The following is a 24159-nucleotide window of genomic DNA, read 5'->3' as shown; positions in this document are numbered from 1 at the left end:
ACGGGTGAAATGTGACAGCATCTCTAGGTGTTTGTCAGGAACCTAGCCGCCGCATTTTGCACTCTGTAGACGCTCAATTGCTGAGGCGCTGACACCAACAAGTAGTGAGTTCGCGTAGTCTAAACGTGTAGTTACAAAGGCGTGAACATCAGACTCCAACTGAGGTCGTTTGACTAATGACTTTAAGCGCGAGATGCGAAGAAGTTGGAAAAAGCAGGACCGGACTGTAGAATTAATTTGTGAACTCATTAACAGATCAGAGTCAAGTTTCACTCCCAGACTGGATACACAGGATTTAAGATTTAAAAACGGTAGAGGGTAGTCACCAGGTGCATGCGTTGGATTTATTGGATTAAAAAGAATGGTGTCAGTCTTGTTTTCGTTAAGGCAAAGGAAGTTCTCCAGTTGACAAGGAGGCGTGTTGAGTCAGGTATACTTAAAGCCAGAAAAATCTGGCAATCGTCCGCGTAAAGGTGATAACTTGTTCCAAGGTTAGTCAGAATCATCCCGAATGGCAATAAGTAAATCGAGAATAGGAGTGGCCCTAGAATCGAACCCTGAGGCACAAGCTTGCAAAGTGGAGTAGATGGAGAGGAAAAACTGTCAATGTGAACACTAAATTGTCTATTTGACAAATATGATCTGAACCAATGAAGTGGGATCCCTGTTACCCCCAACCTCATCTCCAACCTCCTAAGTAGGATGTCATGGTCCACTGTGTCGAAGGCAGCAGAGAGTTCCAGGAGTAACAGAAGGACATGGGAACCAGAATCAGTTGCCACCAGAATATCATTTAATACATGAAGATGTGCAGTTTCTGTGCTGTGGTGAGGTCTAAAGCCAGACTGAAAGTGATCGAGGAGGCTATGATCTCCTAAGTAACTGGAAAGTTGAGAGTGAACTACTTTCTCAATAATCTTTCTGACAGCTGGCGCTCATTTTCTCACCGTCTTCGTCACACTCTCCTCTCTCTCGCCCGCCTTTTTCCTCCTCCTCATTCCCTCTCGTCTCCCTCCACCCGCATGTGCTCTGCTGTGTGTCTGAGTCTGATCCTCCCTCTTCTATGAAGGTCAATCTGTTTCAAAAAGCACAAACCTGTAGATCTGTTGTGTGTATTTGTACTACATGATGGGTGCTTGAAAACAGTGTGTGTGTGTGCGTGCAGTACAGTGTGAGGAGCTGTACACCAACACCCGTAAACCTGTAAAGCTAAATATGCACCTGTAAGAAACACTCACATGCATTTGAAATAAAATACAGTTGTGTGTGACATTTTCAACTACAAGTCTGTAAACACAAGTGTACAGATCTGTTTCTGCACACGCTCAACTTTTTTATTACAGTTGCACAGCTTTCCTCTCACACATCTGATTTTTGAAACTATTTTCACGATTAATATGTGTCAAAATGCACAAGTTTGTAAATTTTTTGTCTGATTCCGTACAACACAATGTGGACTTGAAGATTGGATGTGAGTGTGTGTACCGTAAAAGGTGAGCTTGAAGTTTTGAGGTGAGTGTCTGTGCATTAAAATGTGAGAAGCTGCACATCAACATGTGTGAAATTGTGAAGATAAATGGTACTTGTAAGAAAAAGTAAATTGTATGTGAAACAAAATAAACTTACATGTAAAATTTTCTTCTGCGACCCAGTAAATACAACTTCTCAAATACGTTTCTGCGCATGCTCAGTTGTTGTTTTACAAGCGCACAACTCTCCTCTCGCGAGTCTGACTTTTGAAACACTTCTGGCAGGTTGTGTGTTGCAAATTGCAGCTGTGTGTATCTGCAGAGGCGAGCGGAGCAGGGGGTGAGGGCGAGGGTGGGGGCGGAAGGAGGAGCCACAGAGGGAGGGTTGTCATTGGTCGGCTCTGGTTTCCAGGACAACAGGCGCAACCAATCAGAGTGAGAGCTGCGTTTTTCCCTCGGCTTTCAGTCCGCTGCCGTCTGCAGTTCGCGATGGCTGAACGAGCTGGGGTAAGTACATTTCAAAGGACTTTCTAAACTTATTTTAGTCATTTCCTCGTCTTTTTATTTAGACAAGGTGACACACTAACATAACGTCATGCTATTTATACCATTATTAAGGCCTTATAAGATATTTGTACAAATATGTAGTCTAGCTAAAGTTTATATGAGCTGCTTTGCTAAGTTAGCAGAAACAAAAACGCCACTGCTAACACTGAAGTCTTGCATTAAGGCCACTGTGTTTGGGTATAATCCCAGGGGTGTTTCTCAATGTCAGGCTTTGAGGACACTGTCCTTCCTTGGTCAAAGAAAACAGTTAAATGGAGCTGACTTGCGTCACGTGACCAGGGCTCCCGTGATGGTCACATGACGTGCGGCAAAGTTATAATTATACTTATAAGTTGTATAATGAGCATTTTACTTTTTAAATTGCGTGTATATTGCTTGAATTACATGTATAAGGGAGTTACTAATTGCTGGCCATCAAAGCTGCAACGATTAGGCAGCACCAACTAACCAACTTCTGATTAAAAAAATAAACATTTTAGATATCAGCCTGATAGTTACAATTAGTTTTTTTAATCACCAGTAAAACAATAAAAAGTAATCATTTGAAACCTTTAACTCTTGTTTCCTTTCTCGGGGATCCTATTTTCAGGCACTGTTTAGACTCAGCTGACAGTCTGTGGGCCACGTCCAGCCCGCAGGTTCATTCTTTGTAGCCCTTGGTCCACCAGGACAGGGATGCACTGACATCTGGCCAGGTCAGATGTCTTATCTGTCGTATTCCGATGCCAGGAAAAGGCAGATTGCAATGCTGAGGTATTCATTTCTTAAAACTCAATAAATATGAGCATTTCCTAATTTCACTTTTTAATCATATGCTATTTTATTTTGTCACATTCAGATGGTTCTGGACCACATCACCTGGCCGGATGAAGAAGAGCTGGAGGATGACAGCGAATCTCCTCTTGCTGTGAAATGTTAGATCACAAGCTACTTGCGTAGATTTGTTGAGACAGGTATTTGGCTTTTTTCTGGTTACACTCAAACTACAACTTTATTTATAAAGCGCTTTTCAAACAAAAAAATGAAACTCAAATAGCTTCAGAGGAAGAAAAAAAATGACCCACAGATTGAAAAGACCTGACATATCCCACAAAATTCATTGTCAATTGAAACCCCCTTCCCCGACCCAGTAACACGCATATACACACACACACATACCCACATGCACACACAACACATTAGAGAACATATGCAAACACTGGGCAGAACTCAGATGAGTCAGGAAACGCCATCAGGCGAGCCGTCTGATCCAACTCCAGTAGATCCACAGCAGCAGCCAGGGCACCGAGACAGGTCTCACAGAGGAGGGAGGACAAGGGCCCCCACCTACACCCAAGCACTACCTGGAGAGCACCCAGGCCACTGCCGCTGACCACTGGCCCTGAGGCAGAGGGCTCCCACTGAGGAAACGCTGTAAAGTATTAGAATAAGTAAAAGAATGAAATAAAAAGAGGTAATGTATGAATAAGTAGTGACCAATATAATTGTAGAAATAGTAAAACAATATCAAATCATAAATATATAACAAAACTTTCTTAAAATATAAGAAATTTAATCATAAATAATAAGCAGTTAAAAGCTAAGCTAAAAAAGTTCATTCTTCGGCCTGTTCTTAAAGTTTCTCTCTGGTCCTGAGGTCCTCAGGCAGCCTGCTCCAGAGGCAAGGGCCATTATATTGTGAGGACGCCTGACCATTGTTGTTTGTCCTGACATTCGGGATCACAAGGCGATGGCTGCAAGAGGAGTGCAGAGGACGTGAGGGTTTGTATGGTAAAGTCAGTTCAGAAAGGCTAGAAGGGCCAAGACCATTATGACACTTTAAAACCATTACAAAAACCTGAAAATCATTGGAATAAACCTTAAAGTCATAATAGGTTTAAACAGTTGTCTTTCACAAAATGTGTACAATCAAACTATTTTAGAAGCCTTAACCCTCCCACTGTCTTCATGGGTGACCCCACCAGGAAAGACCTCACCCCTGCCACATGGACCTCAAGGGATAAACCATCAACCCTGCTCAGTGGTCAACTTTCCTGGTGGGGTCACCCATGAAGACAGTGGGAGGGTTAAAATGAGTAAAGTGTTTTATATGACACAGCAGATAAGGTGGGTTTGCTACATTCTAAGTATCTTGTGTAAACATGGCACAGAAGATCTTTTATATCTCATTTGTCTTTGCCATTTTTTCTTTTCTTTTTCAGTGTATGAAGAGCAAAGGAAGCAGCTCGTGAAGTTTGGGGTTGGATGGGAGAAACCCATGAAGGATATGAAAGTGGAAATAATGCAGGCAGACCATCCAACCTCATCTAGCTGCTTCCATATTCTACGTCTGCCCTGCCACTACACAACATTTGATGTTTCGCAATCATCTTGAAAGTTGCATAGCAACCAATGTTCATGGTTTTGGATTGATCTAAAGTTTAACGTCATGCTATTTGCCAGTGCTGTTCAGGTTATACCAAACAAATCTTTTTTTTATTTAACCATCAAGTTACAGCTGAAAGTTTCAGGAATATTGAGTTACAAGTAAGGCACAGCTGTGTTATATGATAAATGTTTTATTGTAATTTTACAAGTAGAGAAATCATTTTCAAGATTGCATTTTATACATATGCAACAAACAAAACGTTGCTGCATCCAGGGTCATGACAATAGAACAATATTTTTGTAGCTTAATGCTAAATGTTTTTTCCTGTCACTTGCTTAAGTTCAAGATGTTATTAATAAAAAAAATTTTTAAAAACTTAAAAAATTTTATTGAATTCACAAATGATTGTAACCTATATTAACACGTTAGACTTGCAGGTTTTTAAATAAAAAAAAACATCAAATTGCAACAAAACTTTCATTATTCTCACAAATTTGGGAATTTCAATATCCAAGAGAATAAGAAAGGGCAGTTAGATTTTTTGTACACACAAGATTACTATAATTTTAACTTAAGAAGGTTTAATTCTTTTAGTTTGCCATCGAAGAATATTATCATGCAAACATTTTCAAATGCTCACGAGTCATTTAATCTGTACTTTCAAGTTCAGATGTGGTAAGAGATAACGGAGATTAAAATAACGTGTTCAGTTAGATAATGGAGACTTATGAAGATCCTTCACAGACATTTTATACAAGTCATTGATGACAAGATGCAAAAAATGAAAGATTTTATTATAGCCAATGGTTTGCATGTAATGCCGTGTGGCTAAATAACTGTCAATCCCAAGATTGACCTCAGTGGATCCACAGCTGCACAGAGTCCAGAATATTCTCCTGGACTTAGCGGGCATTCAACTTCTGGAACTTGAACACTAGAGTTGTGTTCATTGTCGATGAGTCCACTGGATTCCCATTCAATCTGTGGAATGTAAAGCTCCTGCAATAAAATGATTGTGGGCTAGGCACAGAATACGTTCTTCTGACCACACAACGGAGATAGGACATTCAGGAAACCACGCCTGCAGTGTCTAATCTGCGCATAGAGGACCGAACACGCTCCCACTGAAGTCTATATCCTTGTGACTTCAGCAGACCTTTCATCATGGTGACTTGAAAAGCGCTATATAAGTTCAATGCATTATTATTATTATCAATCTATACCCTGCATTTGGGTTTCTGGCATGGATCTGTGACACTAGAGAGTCTAGCTCATCGTGAGTCATGGTGCTGTAAGTTTGGCTCACACTTAAACCCCATTCTTTCACTTGCCTGTGTAATGTAACTCTAGATATCCCCAGCAGCTGTGCAATACACGTGACAGGTAAACCTAAAGAAATGAGGTGTTCTGTGTATTTCTCAGGAATAAGTAGTTTGGGACGACCAATGGCTCCTCTTTCGTGAGCAACAATAATTTGTGCTTTTTTATTTTGACTGCAGGTCTCTGATAAACTTGGGCAAGTGCATTTAAAATGTCCTGAGGGACGTCAAATGGTTTGAGATAGCACCCAGAATAACCAGCTCCTGACAACATACAAATTCCAAAAAATCGAGATCTAGAGGAACTCGATCAAGCCAATTAGAGGAACGGTTGTAAAGTCTTTCAAGCAGATAGTTGAGCAGCAGTTCCTGAAAAACAAAAATGAAGGGTTACTAAAAGAGCCATCAAATGCAGATTTTAAATATCACATGTAACAGTTATTATTAATAGGATCCCCGAGAAAGGAAACAAGAGTTAAAGGTTTCAAATGATTACTTTTTATTGTTTTACTGGTGATTAAAAAAACTAATTGTAACTATCAGGCTGATATCTAAAATGTTTATTTTTTTAATCAGAAGTTGGTTAGTTGGTGCTGCCTAATCGTTGCAGCTTTGATGGCCAGCAATTAGTAACTCCCTTATACATGTAATTCAAGCAATATACACGCAATTTAAAAAGTAAAATGCTCATTATACAACTTATAAGTATAATTATAACTTTGCCGCACATCATGTGACCATCACGGGAGCCCTGGTCACGTGACGCAAGTCAGCTCCATTTAACTGTTTTCTTTGACCAAGGAAGGACAGTGTCCTCAAAGCCTGACATTGAGAAACACCCCTGGGATTATACCCAAACACAGTGGCCTTAATGCAAGACTTCAGTGTTAGCAGTGGCGTTTTTGTTTCTGCTAACTTAGCAAAGCAGCTCATATAAACTTTAGCTAGACTACATATTTGTACAAATATCTTATAAGGCCTTAATAATGGTATAAATAGCATGACGTTATGTTAGTGTGTCACCTTGTTTAAATAAAAAGACGAGGAAATGACTAAAATAAGTTTAGAAAGTCCTTTGAAATGTACTTACCCCAGCTCGTTCAGCCATCGCGAACTGCAGACGGCAGCGGACTGAAAGCCGAGGGAAAAACGCAGCTCTCACTCTGATTGGTTGAGCCTGTTGTCCTGGAAACCAGAGCCGACCAATGACAACCCTCCCTCTGTGGCTCCTCCTTCCGCCCCCACCCTCGCCCTCATCCCCTGCTCCGCTCGCCTCTGCAGATACACACAGCTGCAATTTGCAACACACAACCTGCCAGAAGTGTTTCAAAAGTCAGACTCGCGAGAGGAGAGTTGTGCGCTTGTAAAACAACAACTGAGCATGCGCAGAAACGTATTTGAGAAGTTGTATTTACTGGGTCGCAGAAGAAAATTTTACATGTAAGTTTATTTTGTTTCACATACAATTTACTTTTTCTTACAAGTACCATTTATCTTCACAATTTCACACATGTTGATGTGCAGCTTCTCACGTTTTAATGCACAGACACTCACCTCAAAACTTCAAGCTCACCTTTTACGGTACACACACTCACATCCAATCTTCAAGTCCACATTGTGTTGTACGGAATCAGACAACAAATTTACAAACTTGTGCATTTTGACACATATTAATCGTGAAAATAGTTTCAAAAATCAGATGTGTGAGAGGAAAGCTGTGCAACTGTAATAAAAAAGTTGAGCGTGTGCAGAAACAGATCTGTACACTTGTGTTTACAGACTTGTAGTTGAAAATGTCACACACAACTGTATTTTATTTCAAATGCATGTGAGTGTTTCTTACAGGTGCATATTTAGCTTTACAGGTTTACGGGTGTTGGTGTACAGCTCCTCACACTGTACTGCACGCACACACACACACTGTTTTCAAGCACCCATCATGTAGTACAAATACACACAACAGATCTACAGGTTTGTGCTTTTTGAAACAGATTGACCTTCATACTCTTCCCCGCCCCTACTGCTCTGTGTGCGGACAGTCTGGACACGCAGTTGCACATGTTGACCAATCGCCTGTAGCTTTCACCAAAGCAAGAGGGGAGGGGGGAGGGGACAGCTCCCAATTACGAGCCGGCTCCCGTTGTTCACTTCAAAGAGCCGGCTCGTAGAGCCGGCCCGTTCGCGACCAACACATCACTACTCTCCACACAAGTAGAATGGAAAATGGAACTCTGTTGGCGTTGAACATCCCCAAATAATTAGAAACCAGGATGCCAAATGCAAAGTTTAGAGCATTACATTTACCCAGAGGCTCTCAGATTGAGCAAACTTGTGAGAATACATGTAATAACCGCTTAGATACGGAGCAACATGTTGCTAGCATAGAGGCTAATTGCTAGCATAGCAGTTTCACCTGTTAAATTGATATAAAGATATAAAGTCATTGTGTACCTTCCTTGTTTAAAAATTATATGGATATTTTAAAAACATATTATGCTTTTTCATTTCATAATATCTTTACAACTGTTTTATTATGACTTCTTTTGTGCATTTTTGTTGTGGTTTCGTACTTAGTTGAACCTTCTGGGCCACCGTTCACTGATGTTGTGACCTTGATAATTCTTTTTATTTATTTTATTTTATTGCACAGCTTAGTTGCTTGGTTTCACTGCATAACCTTAGATGGTGTGTGTACGTGCGCATGTGTGTGTGTGTGTGTGTGTGCGTGCGTGCGTGCGTGCGTGCATGTGTGTGTGTGTGTGTGTGTGTGTGTGTGTGTGTGTGTGTGTGTGTGTGTGTGTGTGTGTGTGTGTGTGTGTGTGTGTGTGTGTGTGTGTGTCCTTACTGTTAACACAAACTCAACACTGACTATTGGTGAGATTTAAGTTTAGAAAATTAAAATAAACTGATTTTTTTTTACACATAAAGGATAATCTGTAACACATAATCTCATTTGCCAAACAAGATGTCAGATTTATTCTGATTACTAACGTGTGAGAACCTGATGCGTATCTTTGCTTCAGGTCAGGTTCGATAAAAGTTTTCCACCTTTGCTTTGGGACATGTTTGAACCACAGGAACGTGTTGGGTTTTTATGTGAATTTCACAAACTTAGCAAACAGATCAATGCAGATCAGGAGTGACTGGCTGCTTCACAGTGTTGCACAACAAAAAAAGCACAGATGCCAGATTGTGGGGAGAAAACAGAGCCGGGGGCAAAGAGAAAAGAAAACCAAAACAGTTTGTTTTTAGATATTTAAGCATCTTTTAATTTTATTGTAATATATTATAAACTGTTGTTCTTGCTCTAATTTAATGATTCTTTTGTGTTTAACCAGATCCAGTGAAATCATCATGCAGAAGCAGTGACAAGCAAACATGTTTAAAAAAATCAAGATTTGAAATAGGCCATTATTTATTTATTATTGGAATTACTTTTACACATTGCATTGCTTTCTTAGTCGTTGCACAAAGCTTCTATTTCCCTCACATTCTCTCTTTTTGCTTTAATGAACAGATTTATAAATCTGTCCAGGAAGTGAAACAACATTGACCTGTTCCTCCAGAGCCATGCGGATGAAAGAGAAACAACACAAGAACATGTGCTGCGTCATGTGACTGAGCACTGGGAAGCTCTTTGTGTGCAATGCTGCTCATGTGCTTCCACTCCATAGTCCAACACTCACATTAACATTATACAACTTCTTTGTAGGAGGAAGAAACCAAAGTAACTCAGACGCTCACACCTGACAGCCTACTGACCTGCTAACATGTCAGTAGCACGCATGTTTAGATTACAGACAAGCGTATTGATTAACCATTGATCACACATGGCTGGGGTTGCACATTAATGGATCTGGATCTGATAGGAAGAGAATGAGTGGGATGAAATCCCACTGCGACAACTGATCTTTGCCCTTTGTGAAGCTTTTACTCTCCCATGTGAAGTCCGAGTACAGAAGACATGATTGCACAGGTGTCTCCCACCACTGGACCGAGGATTGGTAGTGGTCCTTGGATCATTTGGGGGTAAGACTGACAGAAGCTTTTCTTTTGTATGAATGGGGCTTCATTGAGTTTTATTTTTAAAATGCGTGTGAAGTACATAAAAATGCATTTGTATTATATGACCTATGCATTTTGTTGTGTTATGTTATCATTACTATTCCCACAGGAAAAGCGGTCCCAAAGATGTCCTTTACTGTTACTAAGTAAAACAGCATTCGCATAAATGCAATCTTCAAACCTTTTGAAGGGCACATGTTCATAATTGTTTTATTTTGCCATTTATTTGACACAAGTAAACGTGGAAGGAATAGGATTTAACATTCTTGTCTGAGTTATGGCACAAGAGATTCATAACATTTTTCAGCTCATAATTTTTCTTTTCAGTATTAAGCAGAGTAAAGTGATCATTCAAGTGTAGGCATTCATTAGAAATAGACAGATCTATCTATGTCTAGGATTATTTTTTACATACTGGCATTGGCCGATATGCCTCTTTTGTTGTGTCGACCTGTGGGCAGACTATGCTGCTGCCGAATTTTATTTAAATGTATATCTGTGTTCCTGAAAATAATCTGCTTAATAAATGCTTTAAAACAATATTTTGAACTGATAATTATTCTTATTAATCTATTTTATATTTAAGTCTCTGTCCGTTTATTGATTTGCTTGATCGGCTTTGGTTGAATCTTTTGTTTTATATTACAGTGTGCAAAATTAAAATTCAAGAATTAGTTAATTCAGAGGTTAAACATGATTTCAGGTTCAGAGTTGTGCATCAGTTGTTATTACTCACATTTTAGCATGCAAATAAGGCACAAACTGTCTAGATAACAAAAACAACTATTGGCCCAAAATTGGCAGCACATACTGGCCATTGGCTGATCATGGCCTCTACATATCGCCATTGGCACTAGAAAAACCCATTTTGGTCGATCTCTAGTTTGCATGAACCGCTACTACAACCTTTATCATCTATATAAAAAAGAACTCAGCCATGTTGGCTCTAGTTTTAATATTTCTGTGTCTTGATAAGGTGTCAAGCTGCATAAATTATCTTTACAATAATAACTAGTGAAGGAACCAGCTGTGGTTACTGTGTCTGGAATATAAAGTGAGCTTGTCTGTTGAAGAAGTGAAGGTGACTTAAGTTGGAGTGAACAATAACCACTGATCCACTCCGTACTCACTGGACCATGCACCCACTGCATCAGATTCCCCCAATAAAGCTCAACTGTTCTTCCTGTCTCCCTGAGAGCAACATAGGAATGAGTCTGGATACAGGCCTAGTCATGTGGAAGTGAACTAGAGCTTTGCAAGTCGCTCTGCTAGACCCATCAGTATGATTTTACTTCACAACGCTGATTATCATCATGAACGTTCTTGACAAAAGAATAAACGGTCACGAGTGCAGAGAAACTATAGGGATTACCACTACAATAGACTATAAAGAATGAAAGAGTAGCTAGTGTATTACTTTTCTATTGAGTTACTGAAAATATTGTCATTAGAGAAGTATCTCACTCTGTATCCAACTTGTCTTCAATGCATCCATACAGGCTTTTAGTTTGAATCTATATTTAATGACCACCGGACCACTTTAACCCTTCCATGCAACAGACTGTCTCTAAAGACAATTACAGCACCTCATGTTGACTTGACCTGCATTGGCTGGTACTGCTATATCTCAGACAGGTGTCCACACCCTCTCAGTCCTGGCTGATGCTACAGTCAAATACACATTTCCACGTATCCTTGACTAGCTGGGAAAAAGTATAAAATGTTTTATGTTACATACAGAAAATATGTTTCACAAGTTTGCAAGTTTTGCATATAGCCGAGTCATGTGGGGCATGTGGCGAAAGTGTAAGCTAATTGTGACAATCGGGGGGACAGTTGTGCTAATTTTCTAGGTGCAGTTTTGTCACAAACTATCTTAATTATGTCCCAATGTGTTTGCATTTTACCTTCCTTATCACACGCCACCACAAGGAGAGGGGTGCATCATAATGTTTTTGCCTCTGTCTCATGAATTAAAATCCCAGAAAGCAGTCATTGGATGCATCTTAATAATTGCATAACTTCTAGAGCTAACCCAAGTAACAATGGCCACACTATTTAACATTTAAACACCATAACTGTGCCAATCTTTTACAATAGGTAAAATATAATTTGTAGCTGAAAGTTTTTCAAAACACTCTCACAGTGAATGGATTATGATCTGGTTAAATGTACAGAAATTGGACATAGCAAATTTTTTCACCAGGCATCGCACAAAAAGAATATATTTTTCTACAGTTTGACCAATCATCCACATGAAAGACGAGATGAGACTCGGCGAGATGTCCAAATATCATTAAATAATCCTGCTGGACCAGTATGCTGGTCCAAGATGGGATGCTGGTTCAGCATCAGAACCCTAGAAGGTGCTTCATTTATAAATAATACATTTACCATAATAATTATTAAACCGTGAAAACAAAGAAAATATGTGATTTCCTACAATTTGCAAGGATTTGCTTTCTAAAGTCAAGTCAAGAATTGGGTTTCTATACCAACAGGTCATCCTTTACTCATTCTGCAAAGCAAACCGTGGTCAAAACGCACATTCTCACACCCAAGGCGTCAAAATATGACGCATGTGACCAAGCGTTAATATATGACGTTTCGGGATGCCCCAGCGTGTCAGGATATGACGATCAGGAACAAACAGCTGACGCATTGTCCCAGAGCGTCGGTAACCAACGCCGGTGGTGAGACGGACATTAGAACTACTTGTGAACTACTTAACCTTCCCCTCACCCCAATCCTAACCTTAAGGTCACAGTTTATGGACCTTAAGGTTAGGATTGGGGTGAGGGGAAGGTTAAATAGTCGAATAATGTCCGTGTGACCGCGCGCGTCAAACAGTGATGCCAGCGGAGCCACGTGACCCAGCGTGTCCCTGATCGTCGTCTCCTGATGCGCTGGGGCGTCCCGAATCGTCATATATTGAGGCTTGGTCACACGCGTCATATTTTGACGTCTTGTTTGTGAGAATGTGTTGGTCAAAATGACAATCCTTCCTATCTTATAAGATTACGGTGACATCATTTATAGGACTGCTTCCAAAAACGTCTTCATAAACTCGATGTCATTTATCACTCAGCAATCTGTTTCGTCAATAGTGCCTTTTTTACTACTCATCATAATGATCTGTACTCACTCGTTACCTGGCCATCACTCCATTCCCGCAGGTTGTTGGTATCAATTTAAATACAAAACAGTCCCCGGTAGAACCCCGTCATATCTTCGCTCATTACTCATCACTTCCAACAACCAGCGCAATTTATGTTCCAGTAACCTAATCCCTATGGTTATTCCCAAAGCTCACACCTTCTTCGGCCGCTCCTCATTCAAGTTTGCTGCTCCAAGGACTGGAATGAGCTGCAAAGATCACTGAATCTCACTGTCAATCAAAAACCGTATGCGTTGATTTTTAATAGCACAAAATTTACTGAAAACAGAAATGTGGTGAAACAAGTGAGCTCCATCAGACTTGAAACAAGTCATGGAAAATTGGATGGATAAAATTGCATTTTGATATATTTTACAGCTTTCCTGAGTGGAGTTGCCATGGTGACCCTAATCAATCTCAGGCAGCAGCATCAACGTTTCTTTTGATCTTGATTCTCCTTGTTTATACAGTTGATGGAGGTGTAATTAATATGTTACTCAAACTTCAGGCAGCTGTACTGGCTCCTCTAAATATCTTACTTCATTTTCAGTCAATTCCTCTGGTCATCTGATGTCTTAGCTCGCTGCTAACGCATAACAAATGACCCTTTTTGCATCCGGATGGAATGCTGTTCATAGCAGGTCCATTACAAATACAAAACAAACCAGTTTATTGCAGCCTAGGGGGTGCAGGGAGGTGAATATCCACCCAGCCTAAGAGTTATATGAATAATAGAACACATGATTTAGCCATCAATTATTGCATAAGAGGATTTGAAAGGATGAGGGGAAGAAAGAGAATCTAAGGCTGGGATTCTCACTCTGATGCAAATCAAAAACACTTAGATTTTCAGTGACCTTATTATCTTTGCATCACAGTGAGAGTGGACTCCAAAGATCTGCGTGATACTGAGGGATTAACAAGCTGCTGCACTTTATCTTTGCATCTAATTATAACTAGACGGAATCGGGTCATAAAAACAGTGAAAGCTCTCGGTTGTTGTGTTTTCTCCCTCCTGAAGGATGCTGCGGCGGCTCTGCCGTAAAGATGGACGCAGGGTACTCACTCTGCGTAGCCGGTGGACCACGGCAGCCGCTTGGTCTCCTTCAGGATGAGGATCGGTCTGGCGATGTGGTCCGCCGAGCACTCCACCTCGTCCGGCGAGAGTCCGAGGAACTCCGGTCTGCTGTAGGGGTATTTCAGCGGAAGGTCCGGCCCGTTGGGATCATGGTCTCCGTTGGAGCCACCGGCCATCATTCCCCCCATAAAGCTGGCCACCGCCGACTTCACCCGCGTCAGCATGCTCCGGCTGGGCACAGACGATCAGACTGCGTGAGGGTCCTCCCGCAGCCTGGCAGATCCCCCGCACGGCGACGCTGCTTCACTGCAGACACAAGGCGCTGGAGACTCATCCAGCTCCCGCGGTGAACGCGGAAATAGGAGCTAAACACACACACACACACACACACACACACACACACACACACACACTGGTCACGTGACAAACTGGTTTCGGCTTGAGGATTTGTAGACGCACTTGTTTCTCAGTAAGCTCAATATTGGCAGTGCAGGAGGTCAAAGGTGAGTAATCTAATAGTGATGGTCACCAGAACAAAGTGCAGCTTCTGATCCCCATGCACCTATCAAAAAGCAAACACACACACACACACACACACACACACACACACACACACACACACACACACACACACACACACACACACACACACACACACACAACCTGCAGGCAAATTCAGCATGAACAGTATTAGATGTAATGTGTGGATTGTCTTTATGAGGTTGATTAGGCATTTTGTTTGCTCACTTACAGGGCAAGTGTGGGTGCTAGGGGTATTTACAGTGTACCCATTTCCAGGGTTTATGATATTTTAGAAATCCATTAAAGTGATAGTCTTACTCTTAACTGCGATTTAACAAGTCAATCAGTCCTTGTCTGTTGCGTGTTGCATGATGGGACAGCTAGGTGTACAAACAAAGGAAGCACCTGTCGCTTTGTGTGTTGTGAGCTTATAATCCTGCAAAAAATGGTACACCTGTTGTGTGAAGGGCTGTCATGCACAAGAAGGCAAAAAAATTTACCCAACACAATCTTACACCCGAAGCGTAGAAAAATGGTGATGGGTGACCAAGCGTTTGTTTCTGATGCTTTTGGACTCCCAACGTGTCGGGAGGCGGCGCGCTGTGCCAGAGCGTCGGTTTCTGTCGGTAAAATGCACATTTTACCAACATTTAACCTCTAACCTCTTGCTATTTAACCTTCCCCTCACCCCCATCCTAACCTTAACCCAGTTTCTCATTCGAAACTTCCCGTTAACTGTGTTTGAAAGGGATGTTACAACTAGAAACAAAGTTTTGCATGCGCAAGAGGGTTAAGGTTAGGATGGAGGTAAGGGGAAGGTTAAAGAGCAAGAGGGTAAAGGTCACAATTCAGTGAATTCTCAGTTTTCCAGCTGCAGTTGGAAAACGACGCTCTGGCACAGCACGTCGCCTCCCAACACGTCGGAAACAAACGCTTGCTCACCAAATGTCATTTCGCTTTGGGTGGGAGAATGTGTTGGTTAACAGGATATTTTCCGTTTTTAACAGTTTCTTTTGAAATCTCAAGGCTGTCGGTCATTCTAACAGACTGGAATAACCGCGACGCACACGGGTGTGCAGACATACACGTTAAGCACCAGGGCCGGAGTGGGACACATTTTCAGCCCTGGAGTTTCAGACCCCAGAACGGCCCACTTAACGAATTATTATTAAAATCATGTTAGAACTTTATATGTATAGTCTACAAAAGCACACTACTCGGTAATGCCTTGTAATTCAGTGCAAGAAAGAGTTGCTTTACAATGTAGGTTTATTTGAACATCAGTGCACATCTCCAACATTGTTCTTTACAACACATTCTCTAACAATATAACAATCTACCTTCTGTTCAAACAGCTGTTCTGAGATTTTCAAACCTTTAAAATGAAATGACTCAGCACTCCCTTTCACACTTTTTCCAGTTTCCCTAGACTCACCTGCACACAATTAAAATAATCATCTGTAAAGCTTTAGCACATTTGATATGGAAAACACATTTTTTGTAACCAATTAAAATATTTTCTATGGCAAAATATGCAGGCTTATTTCATTTTACTTTCATTCTAATAGCGATCTGTTGTGGGCTTTGTGCATTTACTAATAAAAATACAACAGGTCCCTACTATTATTTGGACATTAAAATTATTATAATGAAACTAATGTTTGCTTGTTTGCACATGAGTTGGCTCACCTTCTATCCCAACAGGAGCAATACCCTCACTGCTGGCTCCTGGCTCTTCTTCTGACACTAAATCACACTGTGTGAAAATAGTCACAATTCAGCATTCATTTTCCTTTTTTACACGCTTTCTGATCAATGCTGAGTCATCTAGCATTTTAGAACACTTTCATATAGAGCCAGGATAGTTTTTATCATATAAATTTTAATAATATTCAGTTCACTGACTCAATAAGTAATCCTACCTATACATGTCCGCTCTGGAATTGTGGGTTTCTGCCTGGTGCTTATTAGGCCTACTGGATCTTGTGTTTGACTCTGAGGGGCTACAAGACAGTTTGGTGGCATCAGTCACATCATACTGTTAACTATATTACATAACGTTATGTCATGACGCCATATAATTCATTATTGATGCTTAATTAACTTGAATGGTGATTTGCAGCCGGTAAAGTTTAACATCTTGACTTGCCTTATCTGTTTTATCTTCATTTGAAGTTAAAGACCGCGAGCTTGTTTGAGAAAAAAAGGTGCTCATTTTTGCACATTTAGCTGCATCTGTTTTCAGCGCTTTCCTCTTTTTAATTCTTGCCTTTTCCGCGCCCCCCTTGCTCTTTCTACTTTCCATCTTTCCGTCAACTGCGTGGTCACGTGGTGCGCACAGGCGCATATAGGGGAAAAAGAAAAAAAAAACGAGCTGCAGCCTGCAGGTAGAGACAGCCGGGAGGAGCATTATGAGATCAGCCCGGCGGCCTCAGTGCCATGACTGAACACCGGCACCAAAAAATAAAAATAAAATGATAAAAAACAAAAACGAGAGCACCGGCCCATGCGGCCCAAACATCGCGCGGCCCACCGGGAATTCTCCAGACCCTCCCGATTAGCCACTCCGGGCCTGTTAAGCACAGAGAACATCACAGAGGTAACAAATTACAACAAGAAAAGATTCCCATCAGAACATCTGAGCATTATCTCAGACCTGGACTCCATGATCAGAGCTCGTTCTCAGTGCTGAGTAGCTGTGAGTCACAGCCCAGCAGCAGGTAAAATGTTCCTACTAACTGTAACATTGATATGTTTCTGGACACTGGTCAGCTTGTTTAGACTAAATATTAATGAAAATTAAATTGTGAATTTTTATTTATTATTATGTGAGAAATAAAAATGATGGGAGGAAACGATCGTGACCGTTTTTAAACTCGTCTAAATGAAAACAAAAATGTCTATAGCTTGATCTCCGCATGCAGGGATTGTTTCTGTAACTGCTTCTAACTTAAACTGGTATTAACTTGTTTAATTAAGGCCCATCCAGAAAATAAAACCTGGCGCAGCTCCTGTGTTAGTGGAGTCATGTTTTTGAATGACTACGTTTTACTTTTACTTGATTATAAATAGGTTGAAGTAGTGTTACTTACTCAAGTGAAATAGTATCAGCAGTAATGAAACGTCTGAGCTCTGTTTGTTTCCTTTGAGGTCGTAGGGATCTACAATGTCGACAGTAGACAATTTCAGAAAACACTGACCTCTATCCTCCTTCAGAAGTTTATTCCTGTAAGGGATGTGTTCGTCCTTGTCCATTTTATCCATCCTTTTCACTCTTGTTCTGCCTCAACTTCAGCTTACCCTAGCAACACGAGCCATACACCTAAAATGGTGCTAGGGGGTGTGGTTGACATGCAGGTCACGTGTCTGACAAGGACCAATTTTTTTTGCTAAGCCTATCCCCTGTCCAGTGCAGCCCCATGCAATTTAAAATGAGCGTCACTCAGCATTAACCAATAGGGAGCCTGATCTGGACCATGGGTCTTTGAAGAACCAAAAAATGAATGTAATCCCGTTTATGTGCCATGGATTTCACATATGATGTCCATGAGTTTTAAATCTGCATTTTGATGCTAAGAAAGTTCTTACTTTCAAAGGTTATTTTAGGTTTTGTGTGAAAATACACCCAGGACTTTAAATGTGCATCAACAAATTGACGTCATTGAACCAGAAACTCTTCATCAGAGTCACAACGATAGACAATCAAAGTCTGCTTGAACCATCCATCCATCCATTATTTGAACCTGCTTGTTCATGCAGGGTCACGGGGGGCTGGTGCCTATCTCCAGCGGTTAACAGGTGGGGTACATCCCGGACAGATTCCAAGTCCATTGCAGGGCAACACAGAGACACACGGGACAAACAACGAAGAACAAGCACACCCACAAGGAATATTATGATTGACCAATTAACATGACAGTCTTGTTTTTGGACTGTGTGAAGAAACCGGAGCACCCGGAGAGAACCCACACATGCACAGGGAGAACATGCAGACTCCATGCAGAAAGACCCCAGGCTGGAATGTGAACCCAGGACCTTCTTGCTGCAAAGCAACAGCTCTAACCACTGCACCAATGTGCAGCCCCTGCTTGAACTAATACCACATATACAATTATATGTTTCTATGTTTTTATTGAACACATCATGTAAACATTCACAATGAATACACACGTAAACACATGCGCAATTAGCACACTCGTAACACACACCCAAATCAAAAATCTTTGATCAACCAAATATGACATACTGCACTTCCCCGCAGCCGAGCCGATCACTTTGATAAAACATTTATGGGGGTGCACCGCAACAAATATTAAACCCCAATGAACACACGTGCTGAACACACACATAATGAACACACTGCTTGCAGCAGGTCCCTTAATTAAAGATGTAAACCATCAGTTTAATCTAATAGAAAAATCCAGTAACATGGACTGAAATGAGTTGATTTATTTCCTGTACACTGTAACTAAATGATCAGCTGTGATCAGCAGCAACACAAAGACATAACCAGACCTGCTGTATCGGTGTCACAACTTGATGAAACATTAAAAACTCTCAGCCATGAACATGCGTCATATTTACAACCTAAAACTAACTTCAGTGGGGTTTTATTTTGTTTGCATGATGTTGATGTGGAGGTTTGAAGAAAAATAATTTTTGGGACACTTTTCTTTTAAATCATCCTAAATATTTAACTTTAATCTGCTGCTCTTCTGAAATGTTAAGTAGATGTTGGTAGATAACTGAATAAAGCATCATTAGTTTCAGCGGCCTTCCGGCAGTCCCGCCCAGGCTGGGATAGGAGACAGAGTTGAGTTGCCATAGCGACGGCACATTCCACATATCTTCTGAGGGGGGAGTTTTCGTTGTAGTCTTGCAGGCTCAAGGACGCCAGATTCCGATTAGAAATTGTTTTGGGGCCAGACAGAGATAATTTCCTCTCTGTCTTACAGTTTGTTGGACCTCATCCTTTCAAAATCACAATAATGGACATTAATCTATCCCAATCTGTGCTGATTCGTCCACTCTATCCTTGATGGCATCCATCTTTGTGCCAATGAATGAATCTCGGCCAAAGTCCCAAGCTTAAGATTCATCTCGACAATTATGTGAGTCTGTGAATTCACAGCGCGGAGCAATCCATCTCTGAGCTCCGGGATCAGGCCAATATTTCTCGACAGCTCGTCAATTTTCCGGTAAGCCAGGTAGCCTCCAATGCCGATCAGCAGGAAACCCGACACCAACACCACGAATATCCACACATCTTCAGAGTCCTCCACACACAGCTGGTCTGTCCCGGAGGGGCATCCAGGAGCCCCTTCTCCCGTTCTCATCGTTGAAAAAATGGTATCAACCGCGTTGAGTGACCAACTGACGAGATCCATTTTAGTGAATTTCAGTTTCCAGAAAAGATGCAGAAGCAGCCGTGCACCCAGCACACACAGACAGACAAAGGCCTTGAGGATAAGATATGGAGGAGAGGAGAAGAAAAGCGTCTGCACCCTCCAAGGGCCGGAAGAAGAACGGAATGGGAGGAGGACTTTTTTTCACTGAGACATTTTCTTAGTGTGTTTGCCTCATCTGCCAGTCTGCCATTGCATTATCAAAGAAAGGAAATGTGGAGCAGCATTTTTGGACTGTTCATTGAAAATTTGACACCGATTTCCCACCGAAAAGCGAACTGAGAAAGAGAAAGGTGAATGAACTAAAAGGCCAGTTGCTGGACAGCAGTCATTTTTCTCACAACATACTTCAAAAGCCAAAGCCGCCACCGAAGCATCGTTCTGGGTGAGTTACCTCATTATTAAAAAATGAAGTCCTTCCAAGACGGAGATATGGTAAAAGAGGCATTCGTTGAAGCTGCTGACTCATTGTTCCAAGATTTTAAAAACAAGGCAGAAATATTATCTTCAGTCAAAGCTCTCCAGCTGTCAAGAAGTACAGTTAAACCAGCGCATTTTGGACAGAGAGGACAGATGGTTTGAAAGAGGAGTAAAGGAAGCCATTTATGTCCACTGTGAGCAACCATCTTTGAGCAGAGGTGGTGGTTTACGACACCAACTGTCTGCCATCTATAATCCAGTTTTGAGATCCCTTCCCAGATGCCTCAACGCCCACGCATATCCTGGGCCATCTGACCTCAGGAATTCACATGATAGGGTGGGGCCAGGCTTCACAATGAGCTCACCTGAAACTCTGGCTGAATAGGACCCACACCCACCCTCACACCTTGGCTCATGTGTTTATGTAGAAGATCATCAGGGGGTCTTTTGTTCCCTCTTCGGGGGTAAACTCCCACTGGGTTTAAATCTGGGACTCTCCACCATTTGACCTAAGAACTGAAGAAGCCTCTCAGATGAGAGGTGAAACGTCTTCAAGCAACTCAAAGAAGTCCAGACGCTTTTCTTTCAAAGCTCATTAGACAAAATTGTTTAACCTGAATGCTCCTCAAGTGGACGATGAGATTTTGACATTACAAGCTGACATTCAGCTGAAGTCCAGAGCTCATGAACAGTTCTGGAACTTACTCACATAGGTTAAGTACCCCAACATGAGGAAATGTGCTATGTTTTTGACTGCATTTTTCAGCTCCACCTATTTAGGTGAATCAGCCATTTCACACATGAAGCTCATTAAGTCCAAGTACCGTTCCACATGACGGATGAAAATCTGGAAGTGTGCTTGGGGCTGGCTGTGAGCTGTTACTGTCAGGACTATGCATCCCTGGCTGATTCCATTCAGTACAAGTCATCAGAGTAAACTCAGGTAATGACAAATGTTTACATAATTAATCATGTCATGACTCCCAATCCTTCACCCTCCTCTGCCTCTTCATTCACACCTTGTTCCCTCGCCAAGCTCCTGACAAGCCCTGTTTCCCTGGCAACCACAATCAGCTTCATCCACTTCACCTGCTCCTGACTCCTCAGCTCATCACTCACACCTGCTTCCCCTGCTATACATTCACCAGTCAGCCATCAGTTCCCTGCCAGATTATTGAACGCATTTGCAAGTAAATCTTCCAGCCATCCATCCTGCGTGATCTCTGCCTCCGGACCTGGTTTTCGCTCCTGACCCCTGCCTTGTACTCTGCCTGCCACCACGACCTTCACCTGTCTCTGACTCTGTCTCCAGCCTCGCCCACCTCTGGTAACTCTGCATCAAATAAAGACTTTTTTATCTACTTTTATTGTGTTTGGCGTCCTCACGGGTCTTTTGAAGTTCTGCTCGTGACAGAATAATCTGGCCAAAAGTCTGACCCGACGCAGTCCTTGGGAGTTTTTTTTTCATTCACTCTAACCTGTCATGGATCTAGCAGAATCTTGGACTACACCAACACCTCTCCACTACAGATACTGTGGAGACCCAGAGACTTGCCGTACTTATATCGAAGCCTACGCTCGCTACTTGGACCTGGCTTCCTCGGATCATGAAAAAGTCTCTTTCATGATATCTAATCTGGGTGGTAACGCCCTGTTGTGGGCTATGGACTATATTTCTGTGCGTCCGACCAGATCTGTGTCCTTTTGGGAGTTTGCCAGGCGTCTGCAGGAGACCTTTGGCCGTTGCTCATCTCCTGTTCATGCCTCCGACTCCACAACCCCAGGACATCAGGTCACCTCGTCCATATCCACTGTGTCTGTCCCGAGCCATCAGTACTCTCCTGCTCCCATCAGATCCGGTTTCCTTTCCCTTTCTCCTGTTCCGGTAGACGCCGTCTCTACCTCCACCCGACGACGATGCCGGAATCCTCGCCAGCAACCTCCATCCAAAAACCACCCAGAGGACACATCACACTTTTATTGTGTTTGGCGTCCTCAAGGGTCTTTTGAAGTTCTGCTCGTGACACTTATGGCTATATTGGCTCATGTGGTTATGCATGTTTTATAGTAGGGTAGATCATTTTGACTTGGCCATTTTATAAGTAGCTCGCAAGCTGAAAAAGTGTGAGCACCCCTGCCCTAAACCATGATGGTGAACAATCTTTCTTTTCAGGTCATGTGAGAGTTGTTTTAAAACCAGGCCCCCGTAATTCTGGGGTGAAAATGAAGCCAACATGAATTGCCAAAAATTGCAGTTCCATCCTCATCCGCTAGGGGCTGGCAGCAGATGTGAGCAAACCCTAATTGACTCCCATGTTAAAAATGCCAATTTCACAGCAGAAATAAACACGTTTACAGCCTGGTTCAAAAAACATTTTAGGTTTAATAGATCTAGTTTACATTAATGACAACTCTGAGAGGGGTGAATTTTTTGTAACTTTTCTGTTGAAGTGTAATTAGATGCTTAAAATTGTCAATGAGCATCTGAGCCTCATGACTTTAGAGCTAGCTCTGTGTTGCGTGCTCGACTCAGCACATTTCTTGCATGTTTTAGATTGTGAACACAGTTGATTTGATTGCTTTAGTAATGAATCACTCCTGTAAAAACTAACAAAGGCTGAGGAGACACTTCAGTTAGATTAAAGTGTTAAAAACCTTTTTTAGTAGACACCATGCTATCAAATCAGCAAAATACTGCCGCCGTGGTGTGTCTTGTGAACGCACCGTGATGGCACAGCGATGCAGGAATTTTGTGGCATTTGTACCGCCAAGCTTGGTAGTAAAATTACCTCAACACATGACTTGTGAATGCATATTTCACCTTGGTGCAACAGACTGTGATGTCATGATCATGTAGGGAGTTACTGCCGAGCTCTGGCCAGTTTTGAAAATATTGAAAATGAGGTAAAAAGTGCTTATGTTTTTCTTTTGTAAACAGAATTAGCTGAGATGATAAACTGGAGTGAGGCAAAGCTTCAGGAGCTTCTCTCTGCTAGAGCAGAAGCTCAGATCTCCTGACACGTGGGTTCACGTAGACTGTGGAGGACAGACACCTTTAGGAGCAGCATATGAAAAAATTCAAGGAGGGCAGCTTCAATTGCAATTAATAGCAAGTTATGTTCAAATTAAAGGAAAGTCTGTGACAGCGCAGAGACCACCTCATACTGTCAGACTGGTCGGCTGGATTCGGGAGTTGAGCTTGTAGGGAGCGTGGTTTCACAGACGCGGAAGTGAGAGCGTCGGTGAAACGCCGGCTCACGATTTAATGTAGGAAACCCCCGAGTGTTCGAGCGTCAATGAAGTGACACGGAAATGCCGGGCTTTCCAGAAGTAAGTAAGATAACTTACTATGAGCTGATAGTTCGTGGGATGGATCGGTAGGTTGGAAACTCTGATCCTGAATCTGAAGAAACGATGACTGAGTGGTGAGCTGGAAAGGCGACTTCCGTTTATAGCCGCGGTTTGTGACGTAGGTGCGATGTGGAGGGAATCCCCGCGAGGGGCATGCTGGAAGTTATGGTCAGTAGTGGAGGCCGGCTAGCGGGGAGAGGCTGGCCTGGGAACTTGGGTTCTGACAGGAACCCCCCCCCCCCCCCCCCCCCCCCCACCACCACCACCACCACCGTCCCCCCCCACCATCTAGGGACGGCTCCTGAAGTCCCAGGGCGTTTCTGGCGGTCCCAGAAGTCCGAGATAAGGGCAGGGTCCAGGATGGAGCGGGCCGGTTCCCAGGAGCGTTCCTCGGGGCCGTAGTCCGCCCAGTCCACGAGGTATTGCCACCCCCGACCT

The 24159-nt window shown here is 42.2% G+C and overlaps 1 protein-coding gene and 1 long non-coding RNA gene across 3 annotated transcripts in view; both read right to left on the bottom strand.

Moving 5' to 3' along the window:
- ppm1h (protein phosphatase, Mg2+/Mn2+ dependent, 1H) overlaps window positions 1–14520 on the bottom strand; it is a 98393-nt gene extending 83873 nt beyond the window's left edge. For both annotated transcript variants that reach the window (XM_015976003.3, XM_070550292.1), the window contains exon 1: window positions 14012–14520. In XM_015976003.3, the coding sequence (XP_015831489.1) occupies window positions 14012–14247 (236 nt within the window). In that variant the 5' untranslated portion in view covers window positions 14248–14520. The remainder of the gene's footprint in view (window positions 1–14011) is intronic.
- Window positions 5178–12524, bottom strand: LOC107390666 (uncharacterized). The gene is made up of 2 exons (XR_001573573.3): window positions 6814–12524; window positions 5178–6092 (listed from the first exon to the last, which is right to left on the bottom strand). It is a non-coding gene; the product is annotated as an uncharacterized lncRNA (long non-coding RNA).
- Window positions 14521–24159: the final 9639 nt, after the last annotated feature.

This window comes from Nothobranchius furzeri, chromosome 4 (genome assembly GCF_043380555.1).
Source record: "Nothobranchius furzeri strain GRZ-AD chromosome 4, NfurGRZ-RIMD1, whole genome shotgun sequence".
NCBI classification, from domain to species: Eukaryota; Metazoa; Chordata; class Actinopteri; order Cyprinodontiformes; family Nothobranchiidae; genus Nothobranchius; species Nothobranchius furzeri.
Note: the sequence above shows the minus strand (reverse complement) of the source record. Positions and strands in the feature narration are given on the sequence as shown.